A 27,763-nucleotide genomic window follows, 5' to 3' on the forward strand; every position below is an offset into this window, starting at 1 on the left:
TTTAAATTATGAAAATTATAAGTTTACGTAATACCTAACATATATAATGTAGGTTAAATAGGTACTCAGAATCGTAAAAGATTAACTGACTTTATAAAATATGTAAGTCATATAACTAATGTATGTTATTACTTCATGTCTTAATCTATCCTTCAATAGTTAAGTTACACTAATATACCAAAAACACTGATATTTTATTTAAAAATATTATTCAATGATCAATAAATAATTTGATAAAATGTATTTATTAATAATGTCTATCATATTATTTTATGGAGCTTAATATTATGCTAAACGTACTTAAAGGATTAATAAACATTTTATAGAAAACAAATATGATTTATATTATTGTTTATAGAATTTATTAATTCTGTCAAGGTGCTTTAAAACATAACTGGGCCAAACATTGCATTGTATTTAATTAAATAATAGTAAAATATTCCATAATATTATAGGTATGATGAGCTTAAAATTTACAAAAACAAAAAAATGTTATAATTTAAAATAATAACATCTGTAGCATTTAATTATTTAGTACTTATACCTACTGATTTCTGTATATAGCCATATAGATAATTCAGTTTCTGTATAATGTACTTCGAGCCAACATTTTTAACAGTTAATACCATTATGTGTACACATAAAACCGGGGTTAAGTGTATTTCCCTCATCTCAATGGTTTTTTTTATTATATAAAAACATGATAATATCTTAATTTTATTATTTGGAGTCGATTTATATTATTTAGTAATATTTATAAAACTTACGTATTTTTTTTGTTACTAAGACCCGATTGAGTACTTGCAGAAGATGTCAGATTGTAAATTGCTTGTAAATTATAAAATAATCTTATCGTGTTTCAAAATAAAAATATCATAAAACGCCTACATATAACTTAAGATAGGTAGTATTATAATATTTAATTTTATTCTGATAAATTTTCTGCAATCTTAAAAATAGGATTGTAAAATGGATCATTTTGAATGTAAACTTCTCCATTAGAGATTTTTGAGTAGGATGCCACTTCTTTATATTTTCTGGATTTTGAAATTACACTTAAACATGTACTTATTTTTCTTCTTTCTTAGTTACAAAACTGTATTGAATAAAAAACAAAAATTACAATAATATACATTAGGTTGTGAGAGTAATTTATTTTTTAAATAGCCGAGCTATATACAAACTTTTCAGACAAACAAAATTACGTTTTAATATAGATATTGATATTCAGTGATGACACATTGGTGATTATGTGCTTTTATATTTACTCATAATTATTATATTTTTAAAATTAATTATAATTATTTTTAATCCCAGTCACGTTTTATTTATTTATTTTGTATACAGTGTTAGCTTGCTTTAACTTTTCGAATAATAAATTAAGTTAAATGTAGTTACGTGTATAACAATCAAATCAAATAATAACATGATTTTATAATTTAAAAAAATAATATTGTTTTGTTCAAAAGTCTCAAAGACCTCTATTCTATTGATGAAATCATATTTACTGAGGTATTATTCTGTAAAGTAGTATACAATTATACTGTAGTACTATCAGTCAAGGTAGAACACTATTATTACTGTGAAATATAATCATTTGATTTAATATCGTTTTTAATTTATCAATTACTATAAATTATTATAGTATTTTTATTAATCTGTTATTAATTTATTATATACGTATTTATTTAAAAATGTTATTTTTTTTAACACGGACACGTTAATTTTTGCATACATTTCAATGTATAGACCTCATAGCCCCCATTCTGTATTGTGTTGTATACGATTACACACATGATTGATTTTAATTCCAATTTCTTGTTTATCGAATTATTAATTCAACTTTATTTTATATGTGTGGTCAGCGTATAACTACTATTACGCTAACCATTTAATAACGATTTGCCAATTTTCGTATAATTGAGTGTCACTTATTGACACGCGTCCTGCTATAGACATTGCAATAAATATTCGGACACGCGAACGCTTTTGAAAATTACAGAAAAACACTGATTCCGTAAAAGATCGTTCAGTGTGAAAAATATCAGTAGGTGCGTGTTTATAGTTGCTGACTCAGTTATATTATAATTTACAAGAATCCCTTGAAATGTTTCATAATAATATATCATATCGAAAACAAAGCACGAAACGCTTACAAATAAAGAAATTGCAACAACATTGGCGTGGTATACTATAGGAACTCGTAGTAATTGAGCGTTCGGGTGACACAGCTTCACGATTCCGTTTGACTTGTTGGTAAATATAGGTAATATTAAACAGGTACATTATTTCGTATAATCATTGCTCCTATAATAAATAATATTTTATTAACCGATTTTTCGATTCGTACCCTTTTGGGCCATTCGTCTCCGTTAATAATCGAATTAATTGAACTGACCATTTCTAAAAATGTCAAAATATAAAAGTGGATCCTCGATAACTCGAACTTCTATAAGTCAAATTTTCGATAACTCGAATTTTATTCAACCGAATTGAGTTATAGAGGTTCCGCTGTATATAAATATGCTCTTTTAACAATAATATTAGTATACAGCTATATGCGGGTAAAAGCTGTATTGTATAATATGTTTCTATGTAGAAATCGTGTCGGGCAACGTGTTCCGTTTCGTGTTCGTAACAGCCATAACTTAAAGATTTCGAAGGCTTCCTTACCGATCGATATTGTTTGTATTTATTTATTAAAAATCAAGTATCATGTAAAATATTGTGTGAGTACTGAAATTAAGTAATGTAACTGATGGTATAGTACAATAATACGATTCAAACTATTGCGCGATATACTCGTACTTGGTGAACTGTGAAAGTCTTACTTATTGTAATGAAATATTAAATAACGTACTGTACCTTATATACCACTGATTATACTATCATCTTGCTATTTGTGTGTAATAATTTAAATTCATCGTTGTGGCAACGGTTACCTATGATATTGAATTGCACGTCCTTGTCGAGAAACATAATTAGGTATTATATGAATATACTACAACATACCCATATTAGGTACATCGGTAATATATATTATACAGTTCAGTAATGTCAATAGCCCGTGTCGCTGTTGCAATAAAACGATAACGGCGGTATTTTATCAAAAAATCACGTGAAAATCGTTTTCTAGTGTCGATAGTCTTATGTGTGCGGTGTAATATACGGGCCAGGTTTTAGTGATAAATCCATCAATATCATAATATAATATAATATTTTATAATAATAAAATAGCGTGTATACACAATAATATTAAGCAGAGGCTACTACAATTTATATAGCAGCTGTTACACAACAATTAATCAAATACCTATGGTAACATTCAAAAAGCACATGTTGTTGATCGTTCGATAAACGCGTTTCTCAGTATAATATTTGACCCTTCTCAGTAATTTTTTTCAAACTGTACAGAGCGATTATGATGCTGTGATGTAATAAATGTCTTATTCATGTTATTAAAATGCTCATAATTAATTATTCTATCCTATGTTGACGTCCGTACTTGCACAAATAAATACGTCATCACTCACAACATGTTTTTCTTTACAGTGATATAATGCATTGATACCTACGGTTTACAAACGTATATTTTTTTTGTGTTTTAAAACGGTAATTAATGTTTTAAATATTAACATTAAACCTTTTGTTGCTTTTACAACGAGTTTTTCCGGAAATATATTCACGGTAGTGCTACCTTGTTTATATTATAGTTAGTAGGTACCGACTTATAATCGCATACAGTATACTATCGATCAATGAAAAGCTTACAGAGATGACAATTGATATTCGAATGTTGTATTAGAGTTTAGATAGATAATTTATTTGGATTTTCCTAATAGAATCATCGGTTATAATATGACAAAAAACAATGGCATTCTTACGATTTAAATTATTTAAACAATACATGTATTTACTATTTTTCAGTAATTTTGAGAAAACAAAAATAGTAATAACTAATAATCATAAAAATTGTTTAAATCATTAAAATAAAACAAAAAAAAACAAACATAAATTTGTTAAAACTAACACGCTGTAAACCTCGATAGGAAAATCTCGAGAAAAACACCTACAGCACATTAAACAGATGTGGTTTGTACAGTGTAGTAGTGTACATGTTTAATGTATAATGTAGCTATAGGTGCAAAATTCAAAGTAGGTTGACCTCTAATGAGATTGATATTCAATTAAAACAAATTAAATACCGTCGTATAGAGTTCGATAGACGAAAAAAATGATAATAATATCTTGCTTATAAAAACCTATTATTATTTTGACAAACTTACAATTTATAATATGTTATTGCATGTTTGGCTTAAAGATTTTGATAAATAAATAGTTTTAACATTTTTATTACTAAACAATTCATTTTTTTTTATTATGAAATAATAATAAAGAAACGTCTTCGATGTTATGGCAATCATAAATTATTTTTTATCCATTCGTGACAAGAATGATAAGGAAGACGAAGACACTATATCTCTGGTCATGGATGTATGTGTAATAGGTGCTATTTTATATATTAGTGACCAAAGTGTTTTTACTTTTTAATCGTACGTGACTTAACTGAAATATTTTTTTTAGTCGTCTTATATTGGTTTTTAATGGTTTCTAGTTGATTTTCAATTCTACCAATACTTATTTATATTAAATAGTATTATTATATTGTATACAATTTTTAATTTGACAAATGTACTTTAGGTACGACAGCGAATTATAACCTTTTAAATAAATTTTAAAATGTAATCAAATTGTAAATATTAAGCAATTAACGCCTAACAAACATATATTTATTAATTATTTTGTTCAATTCCCCGAATTAACATACTTGAGAGTTGACACTAAAATATAATTACTCGCGTTAAGGAATTATGTATCATCGTCTTAGATTTTTTTCTTTTAATTTAAAATCGAAAAAATAAACCATTTCATTCGTCTTGATATTGGTATATATCCTTAAATAAAATATTAAATAAATACTAAAATCCCATGAGCTTTTTGACATGGATGCGTAAAATTAGGGAAGTCGTAGGTAGAGACGTATAGTAGAGATATTAAATAGTAAAATATCCATAATAAATTTTCTGTCTTTCTTCTGTGAAACTCTATGCATAATTCTTTTTAAAAATTATTATTTCCTCGAGTAATAGTATTCTATTGAATTTTATAAGGAAAATAAATACATCAGTTTTGACACTCATGAACCATAAAAGGATAGATCATGAATAGTAAAACTCATAGTTAATAAAAAGGAAAATTACACAATATACATTTCACATTAAACAAATAAACAATATTTTATTTTTTATTTTTTTATCATATTTTAATATAATATATGTATTCAATGTAATAGCGTTATAACAAATTATGTTTATATTGCAATTTAGTATGACCAATCTTTTAATTTAACTTTATTATTTTTCGACTATTTATAGTTTTTTTTTCAATTTATGTAAAATGACATTTTTGTTTGATAGTAAAATAGATTGTACATTTAATATAAGATTCCTCATAAGTTTTTCTAACCGAAATTAAAAAATATTGAAAATACGTAATAGTCAACGGTTTTTTCATTTTTATGGATTTTATTAAAATCACAAAAAACTATGTATTATTTTTTAGTTAAAAATGTATAACATTTTTAATTTAAAGACATAAGGCTTAAAAATGTATTAAAATATTACTTATACGGTTTTTAACTTAAATTAAAAAATAAATATCATCAATTTTTGGGTAACAATTTCTCCATTGAGTCGTTGAGTAAAAAACGACTGCTATTGGCACCATCATTACAATATTATAATATCTATTTGGCCAAACGAATTTAACTATATAATGTTATATATTCATACAATTTTAATTTAATTGACTTATTTTTGATTGGGTATTTTATTAATTCAATAGGTTAACTAATTTTTACTATAAGCATTATTTATAACATGATTTATTGACTTATAAAATGTCGACTTAGTAGCATAGTATAAAAAAATTTAAATTAGTCTAAATGTTCCAAAAATTTAATTAAGTGTGGAAAACAATAATGTACATAGTTTTGAAAAATTCAATCTCCCTGATATTTTTGAATTCATTACAACAAAATAATTTAAACCATTTGAGAAAAACTAATTTTTTTTTTATTAAAATATCCAATTTTTCAAAATTTTACTTCAATCACTTATACAAAAAAAAAAAAAAAAAACTGTGGCTATACGTATTTTTAATATTCAATATCATCGGTTTCGTACTGTCTTTTTTGTTAATTTTTAATTATTTTAATAGAATTATCTTGTTTTTGATCTCTAACTACCAATTGAGTCATAATTTCTGCTACAGATCTGATGTTGATACATGTATATAACATGAATTGCTCCAATTCGCACAATAGAAAAAAAAGAACACAAATATTATTTCATATTTGTGTAATTAAAAATAAAAATATATAAATATTTTACCCATTTGATTTATTTTATTTTTCGTATTATACATTTAAAAAATGAAATAATCAAAATTAATTTCTATAAATGTATTAGATTATGCATAATAATGCTGTTGAGGAAAAAATATAAGCAAAATAATAATGTAGGTATGTAACCTTTGCTAATAATATAAAACCTAAGTTAATTATGTCGATGCCTATGTATCGCAAACAAAATGTATAATATTATAGGAAAAATATTTTTAAATTGATAAGACGGTTTTAATCATTTAAAACTTATTTAATTAAACATTATATTAAAAAATAATATAATATTATATTAACAAAATATAATGTTTAATTTTTACGATTAAAACTGATTTTTACCGCGGGTTATTTCAAATATTCACTTTAAATTATATCTACATTGCTGTGTTGCAACTTTCTACACTGTAAACAAAAATGATCACTTTCAACTTGAATGTGATCATTATTCATTATTGTTTTAGTCATTATATACCCATACTAATAATATTATCAATACAAATATGGAATGTAAACTATTATATAATTTTTCTTCATATATGTCTAATTCTTATTAAATCATATGTTGTCACAATGTAGTCCAAATATTGTTTTTAATTGATTACTATTCTCTACTGTCCTCTGTTCAATAAATTTAATTATCATCTAAAAGTACTAGAGTTTGATAAATTCAAAACTTCATAACAACTTAAGCTCATAATTTTATAAAATCTTGAATATACTTTAAAAATGGTGTCAAATACAAAGGTATGTGAACTAATAATAATTATTCGTAGGAAACATTAGACCAAATTAGTTAATAAATTACAATAGTATATACATAACACAATTCATTGAAACGTTTCGTAGTCCCAACCCAACATTACTCATGTAGACGTTAAAAATTAATTTAATATTAATATCGCAAAATATAATATTGTTTTTATTAATTTTCGAAATTAATATTATCATGTTATGAAACAAAATATTATATATATATATCGAAAGTCAACATATCTTTGACTCTTCGTAGCCCAAGCTTTATTACATCGTGAATATGTATTTATGTAGTCACGGCCACTGGTGAGTGGTGACAACACAAAATTATAAATTAGTAATCACTTCAAACACTCCTGATTATCAACTTTTACAATTTTAATTAAATCAATACGTATCAGAACTTATTAAATTTAATATATTTAAAAAAAATATCGAATTTAATCGTAAGCAGGAAAGATAACAAAAACTTTTTTATGATACGGTTAAAATACTGTTTTATTTTTTTATTTTCATAAATTTACGATCTCAATACACATACACAGATTAGGTAAATGACCTAACAAAAAAATAAAAAATCGAAAATAAAGTATACAATATGGTTAATATGGCAGAAAAAAATGAAAGTAATGATAATAATAATACTATTTACTAATAATAGATATAACTAAAAAAATGTCGTTGTGTTAAGTTATTTGAATTCGTGATATTATGTTAGCAAAGTTATAGCTTAATGAAAAAATTCTTAGGTCATTATTGCTTTAATATTCTCATGGGGTCGCGGGTAATGAAAATGGAGAAAAGTTTGAGATAAATCGAAATATTTAAAAAAAATAATATTATTAAATATTTTCAGTAAAATATTAAATTTAGTATCGATTAAGTACAATATCTGAGTATACTGCAATATAAATAATATGTTATCACTTTATCATAATGGTAATATAAGTAAAAGTAAATATAACACGTAATAGATACACAAACACATTAAAACGAATTATGAGTTACACTTTATAATATCAATGGTTTACAAAAAAATTGATCAATATGCATAAATAAATTAACAAATCGATTTTATGATATTGTGCATGCTAATTATAAATATTGCTGTAATAAATAATAGATTTCAGACATATGTATTGAAATCGAAACTTTTCCGGGAGAATAATTAATTTAAATATACCGTCGTGTTTTTATATTTATCGTTTTCCAATGAACGTTTTGCATTTATATAATACAATAATATCGTACTTGTGACTGAGAAATTTTCCAAGAATATTTCAAGAAAAAAAATAATTCCAAGATTTTATTCAATGGCTAATCATGAGTATTGCATATAATAAGTTATTATAAATTTTAATTCAAACCACACACATATTATTCAAGACGTAATTGATAAAAATCATCCACATTTATGTATATATATAATATACGTGTGCATAATATTATCATTCAATAAATGGTTACAGTGGCTATAATGGTGTATCGAGCACAAAATATTTTGGTAGACTCCTTGTGTTGCGGACGGTGGGAAGTTTAACGTGGATCAAATTCGTATATTTTGGGTTAGGTATACCTATTGTACTATTGTACATGCATTTTTTTAAGGTACTTAAATTATAACGATACTTAGTACCTAAATGTTAAATAGTTATTTAAAATATTAAAATATTTCATATTATCAGTTTTTATTATTTTTAGATTTTAAAATAATAAAAAATGTTAACAATTAAATAAATACAATTATAAATTAATAAGTATTTAATAAAAAGAAAGATTCGTTATATTTTAAAAATTTTAGTCATTAATTTCTCATTTAGTTTATAATATTTCTATATAATTAATAGATATTTATCGGCGTTGATCGTTAATCTGTACGATTTTATGTACCTATTGCTGAAAAAGTGAAAATTTTCTTTCCCCTTTCGCTATACCAACTATCCAATGGCACAACCAGGATTCATTTTCAAGGGGATGAAGGGGTTATACTACTTATACTTTTTTGATACAGTAATAACAATAACTCTAATAGTTATTTGTTTTATTGGATTAAATGTTGGTTCTAAATTGGTGCATTCTTAAATATTCTTTTCGTGATGTGTTACCACTGCAGAATAATCGATAACATACAAAATATCAAAACCCAGAGAAAAGTTTTATAACGATTTTACGCTTTATGATATGATTTCAGAATTATTAACTTAATTAGTGATGTGGACAGGTAATAATTATCATGTGTGTGCCGGACAGAGCATGGGAATTGGAGGGATCGATTAGAGAAAGATCAGTGATCGCGAATACTCGAGTGTTTACGCGCGTCTCGTTGACGTGTAAGATGTTAATTATTATTATCCCTAACGAGCAAAACAAAAACAGTTATATGCGCATTATGCTGACGTATAATAATATTATGATGATGATGATTTTGATGGTGATGATGATGATAGTTTTTCACGCTAGAAATATAAATTTGACTACCTGACAGTCGGTGCCAAAGAGATGCGCAAAACGAACCCAAATATATATATATATATATATTATAAATGAACGCGACAGTAAAATACATTTTCAACAAATAATAAACCTTCAAGGTCGCACGATACGTTATTGTCGACGGTGATGGTGTGTGCAAGTGAAAAACGTGCTCACGTTGTTGTGCCGCGTGTCGTCGTCGTTTCCGTACTGTCGCTATAAATATCGCTTTTAAAAATACGACTACCGTTAAAAACTCTTTCTGGGGAGGGCGAAAACTTTAAATTATTATTATCTGTTCGACGTTGTACGTTATACTCGTGTATGCGGTGTACCGTGCCCTCAGGAATCGGCGACGTCACGGTTAATATTGTTATTCCGATCGCACCACCAACGCTCGATCCGCCGGAATTAATCGTGATTTTCGCACTCGTAACCGATGAAAAGACAACGCGCTGTCTTTGCAAAATTAACGCGAGTTTAATGGGAGCACGTGCACTTGGCTCCAACAGTTTAGGGTCCCAAATACGTATTTCCTTACAAAAAAACGTAGCACACGATAGATTGCGATTTTTGAAAATATTTAAATCGCCTCGTTCATTTTATCAGCGGCCGTATTTGTACAATCTTCGAAAAATATAAACCATACTTACAGCGATGTTAACGTTTTCAAACGAACCGAACGGTACCCGAAACGTTTATCGTTTTTCATTTGCCATTTGGCTCAATAATTCGGGGGTGTATTGCCCATAGAACACCAAGTGCATTTGGCCCCGGAAAACACCTCGGGTGTCGGTCGCAGCGACCCGCGGGCGGAAAATCGCCGTTCTTCTGCGGGCGCGTTTCGAGACAAACGTCGTTCGGCACTCGCAGCGCCGGGCACCCGCCCCGCTTGGCGATCACGCACCACACACGAGGGTCCGTCGTCACTCCGGTGGATAGCGCTACGCGCGCGCGTTCGCTCGTCCACTCCGCCGCCGCACGACCCGCCGTAAACGCTGTACGCGCGCGCGCGCGCGCACTGCCACAGCAATCGTAGCCGCCGCCACCGCCGCCGCCGCCGCCGCCGTCGTCGTCGTGCCGCAAACGAGTCGGTGCCAAACTGCCGTGAGCCCGCAACGCGTTCATTGCTCACGCTCCCGCCGCCGTCGCCGCACGCACGTTTATGCGCAAAAAGTATAACGAAATTAATATCGCCATCGACGTCGCCGCCGCTCTGTACCCGCGAGACGTGTTAGGCACATACACACCCGCGGAGTCGCCGCCGCCGGCCGACATTACATTTTAATCGTGTGCCCGCGCCCGACACTTAAATCGCGAGCGCTGGTTTTTCCGTCGTGTCGTACTCACTCGTAAAAATCCCCTTTTTGGCCGCGCGCAAATATATTTTCTAATATCTGAAACGCCGGACCAACCATGGATTTGTCGGTTTTCAGTAGCATGCTGTCGGTCAACGGGCCGAAGGGCACCAGACGAGAAGGCAAGAAGTTCAGACAATACGCCGCCGCGCTGTCCAGTGAGTACCTACCACTTATACACTAATATTATGTTATAAATTATTTTATCGTAAATGTTATTATTATGATTATTATTGTTGTTGTTGTCAATATCATGTTATAATATTCTCTCAAGTGTAAGGTGGCACCCCCCCCCCGCTATTCCTAACTCTGTACAGATCTACAGCTACTGTAGCTCTTGCGTTGCAAACGCGTCCAAGTCTGTGGGTGTCCGGGAGGCGGGGAGCGACGGATCGGCAGACTAGGTATATCTACGCACTGAGATCGCCCCACGAAATCCCCCGCAACCTGTTTGAATTATATTATGCGTACAGACACTATACAAACCTTTGTTGTAACCACGACTCTGAGACGACGACCACGAGATAATATACGAATATATGTATATAATAATGATGGTGCGATCTGGTCCGGCGAAAACCGGTCTGTCGGTGGGTAGGTAGAACACTATTATTATTGTTGTATAATATCGTTATACCTACCTACTTCGTGTGCACGTGCAAGCAGCTGTGCTCGCCGTGACAATGGATCTTCTGTCCGTCTGAGGCTGTGCTGGGCCACTACGGTTTTCTTATTTTTACCCTCACTCGCGTCATGCTAGCAATATTGTACGATTGCGTTTAAAGACGGTCCCCCGATCTCGCGCTAAACTAGTCGTGGTCGGCCTGCAAAACGACCTGTTTCGCCGGGAAAACAAAAGTTTGGTTAGGTTTACGTCGGTTTGATAAAAATTTAAAATTGTAAAACAATAGTTGAGCGATAATAGTTCAAATGATTACGACAATGAGTGTTTATTTCAGAAAATTCAATATTATTTATCGTGTAATTAATCAAAATTAATTATTCATGGTTAAGTAAAGTGAAAAATTACACTATTAACGGACCTTATCTAAACAAAAAAAATAATAAGGCTCAGGAAAGTCAGTTGTTTCGTCTTATCACTCCCCCGATAAAGACGATCTTAGTAGAAATTAAAAATAGTGCGTCAACAGACATTTTAAGAAACAAATGGCCGACTTGTTGATTATCCGTTGTCGTCGGTAGCAAGAGGGTTAACATGCAACATGTAATGTATAACTGGGCGCGATCAGAACACTCTAGACACCGTAAACCGTTTTATTTATATACCATACATGACCATATAATAATATAATAATGTGAATTCGTGGCTTGGGAATTAATGTATAATAATAATAATAATAATTGGTTTATCGCGTCATATTATATTCTTCGAGGATGGGACGACGACGCTACAAGACGCGTATTTCGTATTATTTCATTATAATATATTAATATCGTCGAGTATATTATTACCTATTATAATAATGATATTGTACGTGTTGTTGTCGTAGTGATATTTTTTCGTCATTGAGCGACGACGTGATTCAGATGTCATTGAACGCCATGACGTTTTATTATTATTATTTCATATTATATTGTCTTGTGTAGTTTTACCAGTTATTACCACTGTATATTCCACGGCCGGCCCCCGCGGTAGTGCGTTGATTTTCTGGCTAAAAGTTATAGAAAACCTCCGTTCGATAAGCCGCGCGTATATTTTAACGTGTGATGTAGGCAAAATACTTAACATTTTATTGTAATACCAACGCGCAGCTTAGTAGTAAATATTATTGCCAGTTGCGTTATCTCCGCCCACACTATCATTGTCTTTATTATTATAATTGTGTTTTTATCCAATTATTAATGTTGTAGTTTTTGAAACGTGTCCAAGCAATTTTATGTAGGTATCTGCGTAAAAAAAATAATAAATAATTATCAAGATTTGTTTATTGAAAATAACTTATAAAATTGTTTTTCAGTGCTTTTAAGCTAGGTTAGGTTATCTCTTAGTCCTGCCAAGTTCGACTTTGTCATACTGAACTTTTATATTACTGTTATCCATTATAACTAAAAAGCATATTTAGAATATATTATTAATTATTTTACCTTTTTTTTTGTATATTATTATTTCCGTACAAGTACTGTAACAAATCTAATAAACTGAAAATTGTATTATGATAATTTTTCCAGAGATTTTTTCATATTTGTTAGTTTAAGAAAACATTTTTACATTTAATTTCTGTTGTGAGAAGGAGGTGTAGTGTACAAGGTTGATTTTGAATTAAAATTGTTAGTTTATTGAAGTTTGTTTGCACCCTCTTATTTTTATTCAATTCAAACACTGTCGACGTAACAACTTAACCGCGTACTCAGCAGTTGACCGAGGTCGTTGCAAAGTACAACGAGCAAAATCCTTTTATCTTCAGCTCTGTGCCATTACCCCATTTCCCTTAAATTGTTATGTATACAATTGTAAAAGCCTTTTAGTCCTTCGCCCTCCCTAGATCGAAGCAACCTTTAAACGATTGAATAGAAGGACCGACAATGGTATAAATATTTTCGGCAAATTATATTTCTATATTTTATATTGTCATATCACCATGACAATGATAACTATATATTATCTACGCAATAGCAATGTCCATAGCAGCGGGTTCAGAGTTGAAGTTTTTTTTTGGGGGGTGGGGGGGGGGATTGTCTGTTTAAAATACAACTATTAAAGATCATTTTTGTAAACATCAAGGGAAGATGTTGATAGTCTAAAGCCCCTGGCCGCGACCATTGGTCAGAAGACGTTTTGATTTCAGAAATTCCGATGGTCATTTGCAAGTGTTTACGAATTTAATATTACGTCGTATTATATGGTATACATTGGTATCAAAATAATTTATTTTATGCGTTCAAACGATTTTCGATTAATATCCACGACAACGTTTCAATAGGTGGATAGCGTTTGTTACCATATTATGTTGATATATAATGTGTTTTATTCGAACGGCTTAAGCGAAATGAATAACGTTTGTTATAAAAATATAACCTATTAGTTAAAGCTATATTATAAGCTAGACGATGTGCTTTAAGACACTTTTAGAGATAGTGAAAGTAAACAGTAAGCACTATTCAAGTACTCGATACTTTCTGTATAGATACACAACAATGAGATACATCGCACCACCATTATATTCCGATTAGAGACGTGCTTAGATGAGAGGCATCGGCTATATTAGTATATGCTACACGTGTTACTGTGTTACTACGGCGATGATGATCACTGTGTTGGCCATTTTACCGTATAAACATATTTATAATAATAAATAATATACGGCTAAAATCAATTAATAGTCTTGTATAACAGAAAATGAATGTGACCATTATATTATGTTTGTGGACTCGTACGTGTACAATAATGTCAGTAGGTAGATAGAGTTTTACTTATATATTCGATTTCTGTACACGTAACGGTTAGTATTTATGTAGGTAGCCCGAATGACCGTTGTGATTATATTGTTTACTGTACAAGGGCAAAGTTAATATTATTATTAATAAAAAAAAATAAATAAATAAATAAAAAAATACCATTATTGATTCCATAATAGTGAATAGATCGGTGTGGGCGTTGACTTCTATTGAAGTTATGGGGTGCGAAATCTATAAATCATTATGAAGGAAATATCGTATAATTATTAATTATTAAACGAAGAGTAGGTACTTCTTACAAAACCAACGAATAAAATGTCATGAGTAATATGTATATGTCACGCGACAATGCGACACGTCACTCGGATTACTGCGTATAATATATACTACTGATACACTATAATAATAATAATAATATATACTCTCGCTCCTATAATATTTTTTTTAATTTACAACCGTAATTTAGATACACATACATACACTGTAGTAAATCGTATATAGCAAAAATATTAATTAGCTCATCGAAGATATTATAAAAATATACAATTAGTAACAATATTAGTATGATGGTAATATTATTACTAATAATTTATTAGTTTGTCATCACCGTTTATGTAACACTTTATTTTAGGTCACCTTAACGCTTATCATATTACTTAAAAATTAACTTATGTTCATAACAATGATATTTTACATTTTTATACACGTTTAAACTTTTATGTAGTATTGTATTTATTTTTAATTGCTATATACATTATTGAGTAAATACATATTTTTTATAATAACTTTGGACTCGTGAAAAATTAAGTTATGGAATAAAAATAAGAATTCTTTATTTTATAAATGTATATTGTACATTTAGGTAGGATCTTTCTATGATAATATTTTTGTTCATAATTAATTTTTATTTAGACCATGAATAGTGAAGAATAAACATTTTTTCTTGACGGGAAAAAAAATACTATTTACTTAATTATTTAAATATCTTATGTATTATTATTATTTAAAAAAAATACTGTGACTTTATTTTCCAATTAAAATCCAATGACGTTAGAGCACACCGTAAACCACAATATAGTTATCAGATTTCAATATCATACATGTTATATTATATCGGATCCTTTTTTCAGAAATTTAATTGAGTAATCCAATATTTTTCCAACTAGATGATATGCGTTTTGTCAGCTCAAGAGCACGACAAATAACTCACGTTATATTCATAAATCATAATGCATCAATATGTTCCACTTTTCCCCCCATATTTCATATTTTCTGTTTGATACCTAACGATTAACTATAATTTCATTACTATAAAACTAAGTAAATATAGTACATTGGCTTACAAAATGATAATTTGAATTAAACTGTGTCAAGTACAATATTTATGTTCCACTTCATGTCAATAAATAATTTAAGTCTTAGGTGTGTGTATATATATATATAAATCATTTATTTAGCATTTATACAAAAAAACGGACTATAAACATAGTGTTAAATACTAAATTGTACTAGGTATATTATATTATATATAATGTATGTATGTACCTATTATATTATAATATATAATCAATGAAGGTATTATTTTTTATTATTCCTCTTGTTTTTTTGTTAATATTACAAAATTTGATTTTTAATTTTCATCTCTAATGTGGTTTTATTTATTTTCAAATACATATATTAGCTTATTCATTGTTATATTTTAACATCCACTAATAAAAGATTATACATTATAGTATAGTATACATATAAATTAACAGCGGAGGAGAGTGTTAAATATTAAATATATATATATATATATATATCTGTTTTATTGACAGTCAATTTTAAAAATGTTTTATATAAACCTCTCCTTGCCCAGCGTGCGTATGCCGCTTATGTATTATACTAATCCTTCATAATTAAATATTTCGCTTAGGTATTAATAATTATTTTGTTTATCAATATAAAGTATTATACCATTATCCATACCCTAGCTATTGGTGTTCTCATGAATGTTAAAATTAAAAATTTAACAAAATTTGAACATGGGAACTGGGAATATGGTTAAATTTTAATATATCTTTTAAACGTTAACTGTTCTTTGATTTCAAAAATCTAGAACCGTTTAAAATATAAATTATCGTTTACTCCAAGCAATTTAGTTTGACGGTATTTATTTCCACGTAAACCGGTTGCGTTAATAATTTTTAAATAATTATTACTATCACTACTACTACCGTTTTAAACGTGTACTACACTTCTCGTTGTATACACGTATTTTATGTATTAATCAATTTATTTATATACACGTCATTATGTATATCAAATATCAATATAAAATATTATGTGGTATAATTAATAAAACCGTCAAATAATTTCAAAAGTTTATGATACGTATAATATGTATAGAAAAACTAAAAATCTTATGAAAATGCATGGGAATATACTTTTGTTTCAGTTTAATAACTGTAGCTTACTAATTCATATTAATATATATTTTTATTTTTATTAATTTCGTTTATTTTATTGAGTTCAATTATACGTATACTTTGTTATCATGTAGATTGATTTAAAAGATATTTTATTTGTACGCAAGTGCAAACAAAAATATCATAATTCTAGGTTAAAACACTTATCAATTTCCGATGGTGGTTTAAAATTATACCTACTTTATATTGTCATAAATATTATTATTTAACAAGGTTATTGGGTGGTCATTTTGATGAATATGGACATAACCGCGCGTCTTGAAGATATAATATATAATAAAATAATAATATTAAACAAACCATAATAATTATTACCATTGACGAAAACCTTGATGATTTGTTTTCCTTTCCGCAATACTACATGTCTAAATCGACGTGATATTGTAGTAATGTAGTATATTATACTCGCGGTGCTACAAATATAATATTATTATCTCAAATGCATTTTTTGTGATGATAAATTCCACTAGCAATTATTATACATTCATATAAATAATATTCACAGATAACGAGACCGCGATATTTTACGTACGCATCATACTTTATTCACCTAAAGTTTAACTGTCAACAAATCAACAGTACTACGCGTATACAATCGGCCGCCATATAATATTATTGAGTTGTATGTATTATAATATTAAACGCGCATTAGTCACTTGCACGTTGACCTTTAAAATTGTCTTCGAATAATTGTGACGATATATTATTATTATATTGTGTCTACGACGTCTGTGTTCGGACCCCAAACGTTTTCATTGACGTTCGTTTATAGTATTCTTTTCCCTTGTGTAATATTTCACGTCACGTTTACCAGCCAACACGAATGTTCAGAATGTTTACTGGATCACATATTGTTATAGTTTATAGTTGATCCCGCATCCGAACAAAATATCATGTTTTATTGTTGTACGTCATGCTTTTTTAGTCATTTTTCTTTTTAAACTGACCAGGCGATATAGTATTTTAAGATATTATATTATAGCTAATGATTTAATACGTACATTGACCTTGCTTAGCACCGATTACTCTTGTCAATCATTACTGCAGCAGAACACATTATTCCGTCAAAACTGGTTTACAGTTTGTATATTCGATTGAATAATTTGCATTCCGTTCTAGTAGGTAAACGATTTTACGTCGTAAAATTGCACAGAGACGTGGTGGTATATGTTTCTTTTTAAACATTATTTTGTTTGCTCATGAGTGGAGGATTATAATATTATTTACTGCGTATAATACACCATGTTTCTTAGTTGATGTTCAATTTGTTGGTAAATAATGCATCATTTTAGAGTATAAATATAGCATGACGTTTTAAAATATTGTGCGAATATATTTATCTTGTATTTATTATGTTTTATTTTTACAAATTCATACTTTAAATTCTTAATTTATGGGTACCTAACTTGGCTAATTTTGTTCTAACATATCAATATTATAATAAATATGTATTAGTTTCGGTTTGTATAGATATTTAAACTACATTATTGTAATATTTGCAGATAATGAACCATTTACTATTGGTATTGTTTCAAATTATTGTACTTCGTTGAAATTATATTAATTCATATAATGTCTCGTATTATGTTTAGTGTTTTCACGCATTAACTTTATGCATCAAATTATGACGTAAGTAACACGTGGACGTGGTTTTAAAATGTATATATACGTATGTATAGTCACTATATAACCATGAACTGTGCTTATTGTTTAATTTTTGTATGGAATATGTCTATATAATTAGTTCATGTTCATCATTTCATTTTTATATAATACATAATAAAATATATTTATCTTTTTTGAATATTTTTTTATCCTATATTATACTTGTCTATTATAGAGAAATATTAGAGGTATTAACTTGACAAGGAAATTCAATTATGAACCCTGTATTGGTACTAAAAGGGCAACAAATTAGGCTACCGTAACGTTAATACGATCTAAATTTTATTTTATTGATCTATAAATATGTATTGGAATGGAACGAAAAAATATCTTAAAACTAAAATAATAATAATAATATTAGATAATTTTCAATCAATTTGTCTAATATATTACAGATACGTAAATACATAATTACACGATATGTGCGTATGGTAAAACGAGCGTATAGAATTTTGAACGTCTGTCTAGAATATATACACAAGTAATAAACACCGTTAAAAAAATATATGTAAACCGAACTCCTTGCCTCTCGTGCTGGTTTTTTTTTATTCTATTACTTCTACAGTACGATTTTTACACAAAATACACATAATATTATGCGATTACATATTGTAATAGGCGATTATTATTTTTACACTCTTACGGGTCAACGCGTCATTTCTGCCCGACGGAAATTGTATACACCATACACTCTATACCGGTTCATTTCACACGTCATGACATATTATGCGATGTGCATTAAGTACGCCTATACCAAGTAAAATTTAGATAACATTTTATTGGAGATAGGCCGATCATTCTGTTCATCAAAAACGTATATAAGAATATTTAACAATACGTAAGAATATTTGTTTGATTTTTCCATTGGTATTTTTTCTTCAGTCAAAAAAAAAATTGTTTTGGGTGACAAACAATTCATTCGTTGTCGTTATAGCATACGCTCGTCGACACTTTATGACGTGATTATCGTGGTGACTGGCGACAACGAGTAAACGAAAAATGGTATGCGCGTAACACGCTACACCTCTTCGGCTCGTGCTCGTTAGCCTGCACAGACGCCTGCATAGATGCCCGGAGTGTGGCCCGACACGATAATAATTATAATGATATGATTTAACAATAGCGGAGGCCCGAGAAGAAAATTTAAAATATATTAATGAATTTCTATTATGCGTTAACCTTACAATATTGTTATAATAATAATGACTTAGGTGCCTATACCTAAATACAAAATACAGTGTGTGATGACTGTGATGTGTCTCCTCTGCTGTTGTAGCCTTGACGTTGTACCGGCCGAACGAACCTCACGATCAAATATTATTATTATTTATTTTATCACAGTGGGTCGATTTTTAGATTTATTTAATTTTTTTTTTATTATTCCCGCTTGTAGGTACATGTATATTTATTAATCTTGCATCTTTATAAACCGTAACAGCGTTAGTGCGTTGTACTTATTAATATTATTATACCTATTTGATATTTTAAGCGTAGATGTGTGCAGTCCTTCTCATGATTTATGCATGCTATTTTCGCGGGGGATTTGGAATTTTGGTGAATTTATTTTATTTTTTGCTTAAAATAATTTCATACAATGATTTTATTGTTGTCGCGATGAGCATGTGTGTTTTTAAGGTGCGATTAGAAATTCACAATTATCCGCTTGCAGCAGTGCATATTTCTTTTGGAATTGTAGGCCCTTTAGATTGCCAGATGTATAAAAGGACGCCACAACAAGGTTTATTATCCCCATAGTTTTTCGCTCTCGAAATATAATACAGCCATCACCATACTATATATATAAAAAAATAAATAGTTCCGCCCCAAGCATAAGAATGCTGTTAAATGATATACTAGTTTTGTCCAGGGCAATTTAAAGGGATATCAGATTTCCGTTCCGAACTCAAAATTATTTATAACACATAATAAATAATATTGTATATTGTATTGACTTATATGTTATATATTATAATAGTTACGTGTAAAAACAATTTAAACTGTTGACTATTAATTTTGAAATTATCTATATTTTCCAATCGTGTTACTACGTTTATGGCAATTTATCGCTTGAAGAAAAAGTATCGATTGATTTTGTTTATAATGATATATTTTTGCATTTTTATAATATTATATAGGTAGATTATACTGATTATAGGTTTATAATGATTATATTTACATTTGAATAATAATTAAAATCAAGATTTCATATTATTTTTAATTATATTTTATGATCGCCGATCGGATATTATATAAACTTGCAGTTTTTTTTTATCTTAGATTATGTAATATACATAATATACTTATTTAATTTTTGGGACGGAATTGATATATTTAAAAATATTGCTGGGAAAAAACTAGGATGCAGCCATATGATAGTCAAAACAAGTCAACAACCATCTACAGTATAAATTAATATTATTGGGAAGTGTTTTTAGAGCTTATTCACCTTTTATCGTATAACTTTTATCGGTGACATTTTTACTAAATGACTCATTTTTTAGATGTTTTTTTTTCATTGATTTTTATTATATGTGTCTTAGTTCTATTATTGCTCTATTCAACTAGCAATCGTAAGTTTATGACAGATCACTGTGAACTTGTTTTCGCAGTTCCAAGTGTTCATGTGCAAGAGCCCCAGATAACAAACCTCGTTGTAACGTCCTCTAAACGTTCTACTATTTCTTTTATGGGGTTTCATTCGAAACAAAAAGTTTACAACACCAATGCACGTGCCGTAGTATATCTAAGTACTGTTTATTATGCTATGAACTAAAAATTAAAGTCCGAGACGAAATTCGCACTGTTAACAAACCATATTTTTACACGCAACACATAACAATAATATAATATATATATAGATACATGAAGCGACGGCGGTTACACATGCTTATATACACATTGACTGAAACCGTATACGGAAATAAACACGTATAACGCGGTACATTAGGTATCTATTATAAACACATCGCCGTTAACACGTGCGTATTTAAAACGAACCAATAGATCTCTTCGGAAATTCATGTGCACATATTCATAAACCAAACGAAAGACGTTGATATTTACAATTATGTTAATGATTGTTTGAAAAATTGTTCGCCGGCAAATTTAAACTAATCAATTAGCCGTCGTACCCGTGTATATAGTGTATACCGTTTCCGACCCGAACATTTTTTCGATCATTTAATCCGTAAGATAATACTATTATTGCCAACCCTTCTTGTCGTTCCTCTTCGTCCCATTTTGGCCATTTCGGGCGGTATTGCGGAGGGTATTGGACTTTCGTGTTTTTGTTTTTTTTTATCATACATACCGGTCGGCGTCGACCGCTTTTAAAACACTGGTAGCGGCAACCCGCAAGTATTGAAACGCCGCCGCCGTCGCGTAACCATATAAATAATTCAGCCGGGCGCGTCTTACGGGCGACGTGCCAATACAATATTATTATTATAATACCCGTAGGTCGTCCGCTCTCTCCGTGTCAATTCCGCTGACTGTCGGTATCCGTCCCAAATAAAACGAAATTAATTTATTATTATCACGCCGCGACCGACGTCCCCGACCTAGGTCGCATCACGACATACATTCTATATGCCTATAGTATTAGAGATTCCGCCCACATACTATATATACCTGTGTACTAGGCGCAAGCGATACATATTATTGTTATTATATAATGATAACATTAACATTCGCGATTTCGATATGGTTATGATTTTGCGAATGCGCGGCGATGACGTTAGTTATTATTGCGATCTGGCAATGACGTTCTCCTCGTGTTGTATTCAATACAGGCCATCCGACGAGGACGTTTTCGATCGATGCGAGTGGTGGAGGAAGTTGGGAAAACGTTCCGTTTAGAATTCGAAATTTGACACGCGGTCCGCAGCCATCAGCGGTCATCGGATAAGCTCACGTAACTCAGCGAGAAATATTACACTGATTTAATATTACACTGTGGTTTACATCGTCGTAAATCGTCTTAAATCTCACATCATAAATCCGACGGGGAAACGAAAAATAAGTCTTTCCCGTGGAGGTAAATTTATAATATGCTCGTGGTTTGGAATGGATACATACAACTGCTATCATATTTATAGTATATAATACACTATAGTTATGTTATATTGTATTAGCGGAAAACAGGGCCAGTGTACAGAATACCTAAGTAAAATAATGTGTATGAAGTTTTTTGAGTACCTATTAGGAACATTACGCACGTGTATTGTGTCGGTTTTGCTCATGTACAATATATCAAATTTTAATGTAATATCTTAATTACTTTTAAAGTTTAAACCTAACATTTATTAATTCCTTTATATTCTCTTCAGTTCTAAAACTCACTAAAATTAATTGTTAATAAAAAAAAAAGATGCGAACTTCTGCAAGAACTATACGGTATAATCATTAACCTCATACGAAAATGTACATTCCAGATAGATAATTTTTAAATCGTTTGTGTCTCCATCTAAATTTTCCGTCTAGGCGCAGGCTCTATGCTGTTCGCCTCTGTAACAGTTGCTACCAAAACTAAACAGCTAGTATACATGATGATGCACTATTTCCGGACATACGTCGAAGCGTGTGCAATGGTATACGATGATTTTCGCAATCGTGTTATACTTGACACACGATCAGTTTTAGTTTGTTTGTACAGTTTAAAATAGTTTTATGGTCAAAACAAAGTTGACATACTTCTAATTAGATAAGATGTCATAAAACAAATCGCTGTCTGCTATTAGTCATATACCAACTTCAAGTAGAAGTACTATATTAACTAATATTATTCGTTGCTCGGTGCGTGATACGTACATATTATACAACATTACAACGATGATTATTTTCGACTGTGTGGACTGCGGGAATTGAGATTAAAACCGTTGTGAAATCGATCCTAGATTAAAGTAGCCTGTGAACGTTGTGGTTTCAGAACGGCGCCGAATCGCGATTAAAATAAAAAGAAAAAGTTTTTAAACCGTATAACTAGTATATTCGATCTATACTAAAAAATAAATTCGCCAATTTAAATTTACAAGCCGTATGATACGATGGTTAATAATTAAAAAATGGTTTATTATTTAATTGTCGGCGGTCAGAAAATACATTACTTTTATGCGAGTCGCGGAAAAACGTCACGATTATAATATGAATAAATTATGAAATTAAACAGAAATTTTCGATTCGTTCGACGCGACGTCTTCCGTCTTTCGCGTCTCAAATTTGACAGTTTTTAAATTATGTACATCGCCGTAGATAGTACTATATTATATGTTATGTGTTTAACTTGATGTAAATCTGCCGTTAGTTGTGCGGTAGGTACCTGAGTTTACCAGCATGTATACGACGTTGAAAACAATCAATTTGATTATTTCTTACTATTGTCTGTCCGCCCATTAACTTAATTATGATTAAACATCGTAGCGAGTGAGATGCATAGTGTAGCAATGTAAAATAAAAGTATATAATCTATTAATCGTCTCAACGAAACGCGTAAGATATAATTTTCGTATATTAGGCAATTCTACACAAAAAGTGTGTTAATATACTATTAATTGTTATCTAGGTATTTGACGTAAATCTTACAGTTAGTATGTCGATTGCGATAACCCGACCTTAATAAATAATAAAGCCCGTCTGAAATATGTTAAGCTTGCACAATATTACTACAATTATCATATATTGTACTAAATAATATTTTAGTGTTTGACAATTGACGTTGTCCATTTTTCTGAAAATCAATGCATCATGACGTTATGTTTATATTATGTACATACTATACTACTATTATGAATTACAACAATAAAAGCAATTGTAATATATTTTTATTATTATTATTTCCAGTGCGAAAATAATGATGATTTAAAAAAAAATTGAACAAATTAAATGTTTAAGTTTTTTAAAGAAAAGTATGATTGTATAAAAATGTAAGGTATCAAGCAGATTAAAAAAAAATAGATAATTTTTATGATTAAATTCTAGAGCTGAATTATACAATACCTATTGTTATGTTAGCTGGCAACACTGAATTCATACCACAATCTAACAAAAATAAAAAAAATTAATGGTGACTATAATAAAAATAATATAATGATGATTATTAATCTCTTAAAAAGTGCGTATTTAATATTAAAGGCGTACATTTAAAACCGTACAAATATTAATGTTATTTTTTTCCCTCGCGAGTCCGTAATAATTAATTAGTCGCCATCATCATAATCATAGTACAGTATATAATGTAATGTAGTGTGTTCTTAATGGTTCGTTCTCACGATGACACGATCGCATTAGATTCTTCGACACGTTGTACCATTTGTACACTTGTCGATCGCTAAAATGACATTGTTTCGTATAATATATCTTATGATCATCATCATCTTCTCCATCCACCCACGTTGTTGATGACGATAATAATATATGGCATTCGAACAATGGACCCGCGTTGTTCGGGACATCATACTAAATAATGATTTCCCCTTTATTTTGTATTTGTGTACACAACTCCCCGGGCCACGAGCCAAAGACAAAAAAAAAATAACCACAACACGCACAATATAATTAATGTCCATAGTAATAATAATACAACTTAATACCACAATGAAAAATTGTGTCTGTCATTCGTTGATCAGTTATTATTATTGTTGTTGTTGATGCTATTGCGGTATGGCTACTGAGACCGACTGAAAAATCTGGAATGAGATTACAATAATAGTCATTAGACGAATATGTAATGTAAATAGAAAATTAAATCAATTTAGCGCTTTAGGTAGAATTTTATATTGTTGATGGCAGCCACACCCTCAATCAATCCAGAATAATAATACAACTTTATAAAAAAACTTTTCTAGAAAATTTCTAGATATATTTTATTATATATCTATATAATTACAATAGGCAATAACTTGATTCTCCTGTTTGAACATTGTCAAAAAAAATAGTAAATTAAAAAGATAAGATAGCTAAATTTTGGCTTAATCATTTTTTAGCCTTGTCTGGTAGAAAATAATTTTTCACTTTTTATAAAGCAAAGTTAACAGGTGGTATGCCCATTGCATGTGCTATAGATCATATAATATACGCCGATGTAATATATTTTGTAACAAATAATAATATTAATGAACATTTTAAATATATATTTAAGATTTCGTTTGGAAAATAAAGCGTAGAGTCTGCAGATCCAAATGGTCGATCGACCATTAGATTTTAAACATCTGGAGTAACACCATAACATGGTGTTATGCTTTGTGTATAACTATGTTGCAATAAGGCAACAGTCACACTACTCACACTAAAGGTAAATTAGACTATAATGGGTAGAAACATTGTAGAAACCAAGAACTACAGCGTTGGCCCTTGTTCTATTTGTCAGTATCAACATTTGACATGATGCCATGAAAAAGGGGTGGGCATGTCCCTGGGAATCACATATGTAATGGATCCATATAGTGTTGTTATCTTAAAATTAAAAATTTACCTAGTGGTCATTTGTATTTTTTACTGCGTAAAAATATTAAATTTTAAATTAAATTAAATAAAAAAAAAGTTATAATATTTCTATATTACATATAGACTTCAATATAGGTCTTAATCTAGGCTCCGCTTGGACTTAATCTACTCTAATGTACTCAAATGATATTTAACGTCGGACTTATAATAACATAATAGGGTAAAACCAATCGTTTGGTTATTTTTTGTTGAACCATTGGATGCCCTTGGTCTGTAGCAAGAGTTCGTGTTTTATTTAAATCATCTAAACCGGTCGTTATGTATAATATAGGATTGTAATTTGTCGTAAAATATTAAAATACCATCGTTAAAAAACTATGTTCATACAACGTTATAACCTATGTATAATATTGAAGCCTACGTGATTCCCAAATCTCAAACTTTTTTAATAATATTATTGACAACGGTTACACACCATAACGTGACCAAATATTGTGTTAACACGTAGGCGTGGTGTTTTTCTTCATTCCAGTGGTCTTATATAACGAAATAATAAAACGTTGACTATATTTTAATAATAATAATAATGTTATTGATGTTTATTTTTCGTGTAATTTTGCGGTCCATGGTTGATCGAAGCTATACAACACAGTGTGATTCCGGGTGAACCTGAAATATATTATATTTTCGTGTGTGCGTATATGTTAGTACGTCACCGATGCAGTTTAGTAGATACTTATATAATGAAAGTGAATTAAACTTGTGGTGGATTTCGTTTGACGGTATTTTATCTTATAGAAGAGGGGCAAACAAGTCCCAGAGAGTTTCGCATGTTTTTCATTTTCAGAAATTTTCTTTGCAGTGTGCTGATCTCGTCGTTCACCCCGAATATGCTTGTTAATAGTAGTGTAGTATAGCAAAGCGTATTCGTTTTTTTTATATATACTTATTATTATTATATTTCGCTCCTGTTGTTGTCGGGATTCAATAAATAAACGGAGCGCGTGTGACCATATAATACACCTTGGCGGATGTGTGTGCGTGTGTGTGAAAAAGTATGATAGAAATCTTGTGTCCTTGGTCGCCGCTGCCGCTACCGTCATCGTTTTCTGTAGATCAAAGTCCAACTGTGTAGCGCCAATAATAGTAACATAATTGCTGTTCGCTCGATCGCCGTCGCATTTGACTAGCGCCGACCCTATGTGACATTTACTCGATCTTGTGACGTCGACCTAGTCTCTATCCGTTTCGGCGGGTCGGTGGAAATCACATTCTAGGGAGAGGAAGAGATCGTGACAACTGCTAAGTCACTCATAGAATAACGAATAATTATAATAACGACATTTCACACCGGTTGACAATGTCGTTGAACCTGAACCTGGATTTAAATTTTATCATTTTCGAGAACAAATTGTGTAAGTATAAACTATAAAGTCTCCGTATGGCTATAACAAAAATGTACACTATAGTACCGCATATTAGAAAACTTCAACATTACTATTTACTAATAGTTGTTGTACAAATACAAGCTTCGTAAATAAAAGAAAAATATTTGTTCACCGAGATTTATTTTTAAAACGACGAAACACCGATGACAAAAAGCGTGTTTAGTTCATATCACGTTTTTCTTACGCGTATAGTACCAACAGCTTGCGTTTTAGGCGATACGATATTGCCGATATTGGTGATTATGATTCTGAATAATTCAATATAATATTATCACGCAA

The 27,763-nt window shown here is 30.0% G+C and overlaps 1 protein-coding gene across 4 annotated transcripts in view; it reads left to right on the top strand.

Annotated features, from left to right (window-relative positions):
- The window catches only part of LOC113550553 (facilitated trehalose transporter Tret1-2 homolog), a 75,507-nt gene that overhangs the window by 34,963 nt on the left and 12,781 nt on the right, over positions 1–27,763 (top strand). For all 4 annotated transcript variants that reach the window (XM_026952468.1, XM_026952471.1, XM_026952470.1 and 1 more), the window contains exon 3: positions 11,125–11,204. In XM_026952468.1, the coding sequence (XP_026808269.1) occupies positions 11,125–11,204 (80 nt within the window). The remainder of the gene's footprint in view (positions 1–11,124; positions 11,205–27,763) is intronic.

The sequence above is a fragment of the Rhopalosiphum maidis genome, chromosome 1, assembly GCF_003676215.2.
Source record: "Rhopalosiphum maidis isolate BTI-1 chromosome 1, ASM367621v3, whole genome shotgun sequence".
Taxonomy (NCBI): domain Eukaryota; kingdom Metazoa; phylum Arthropoda; class Insecta; order Hemiptera; family Aphididae; genus Rhopalosiphum; species Rhopalosiphum maidis.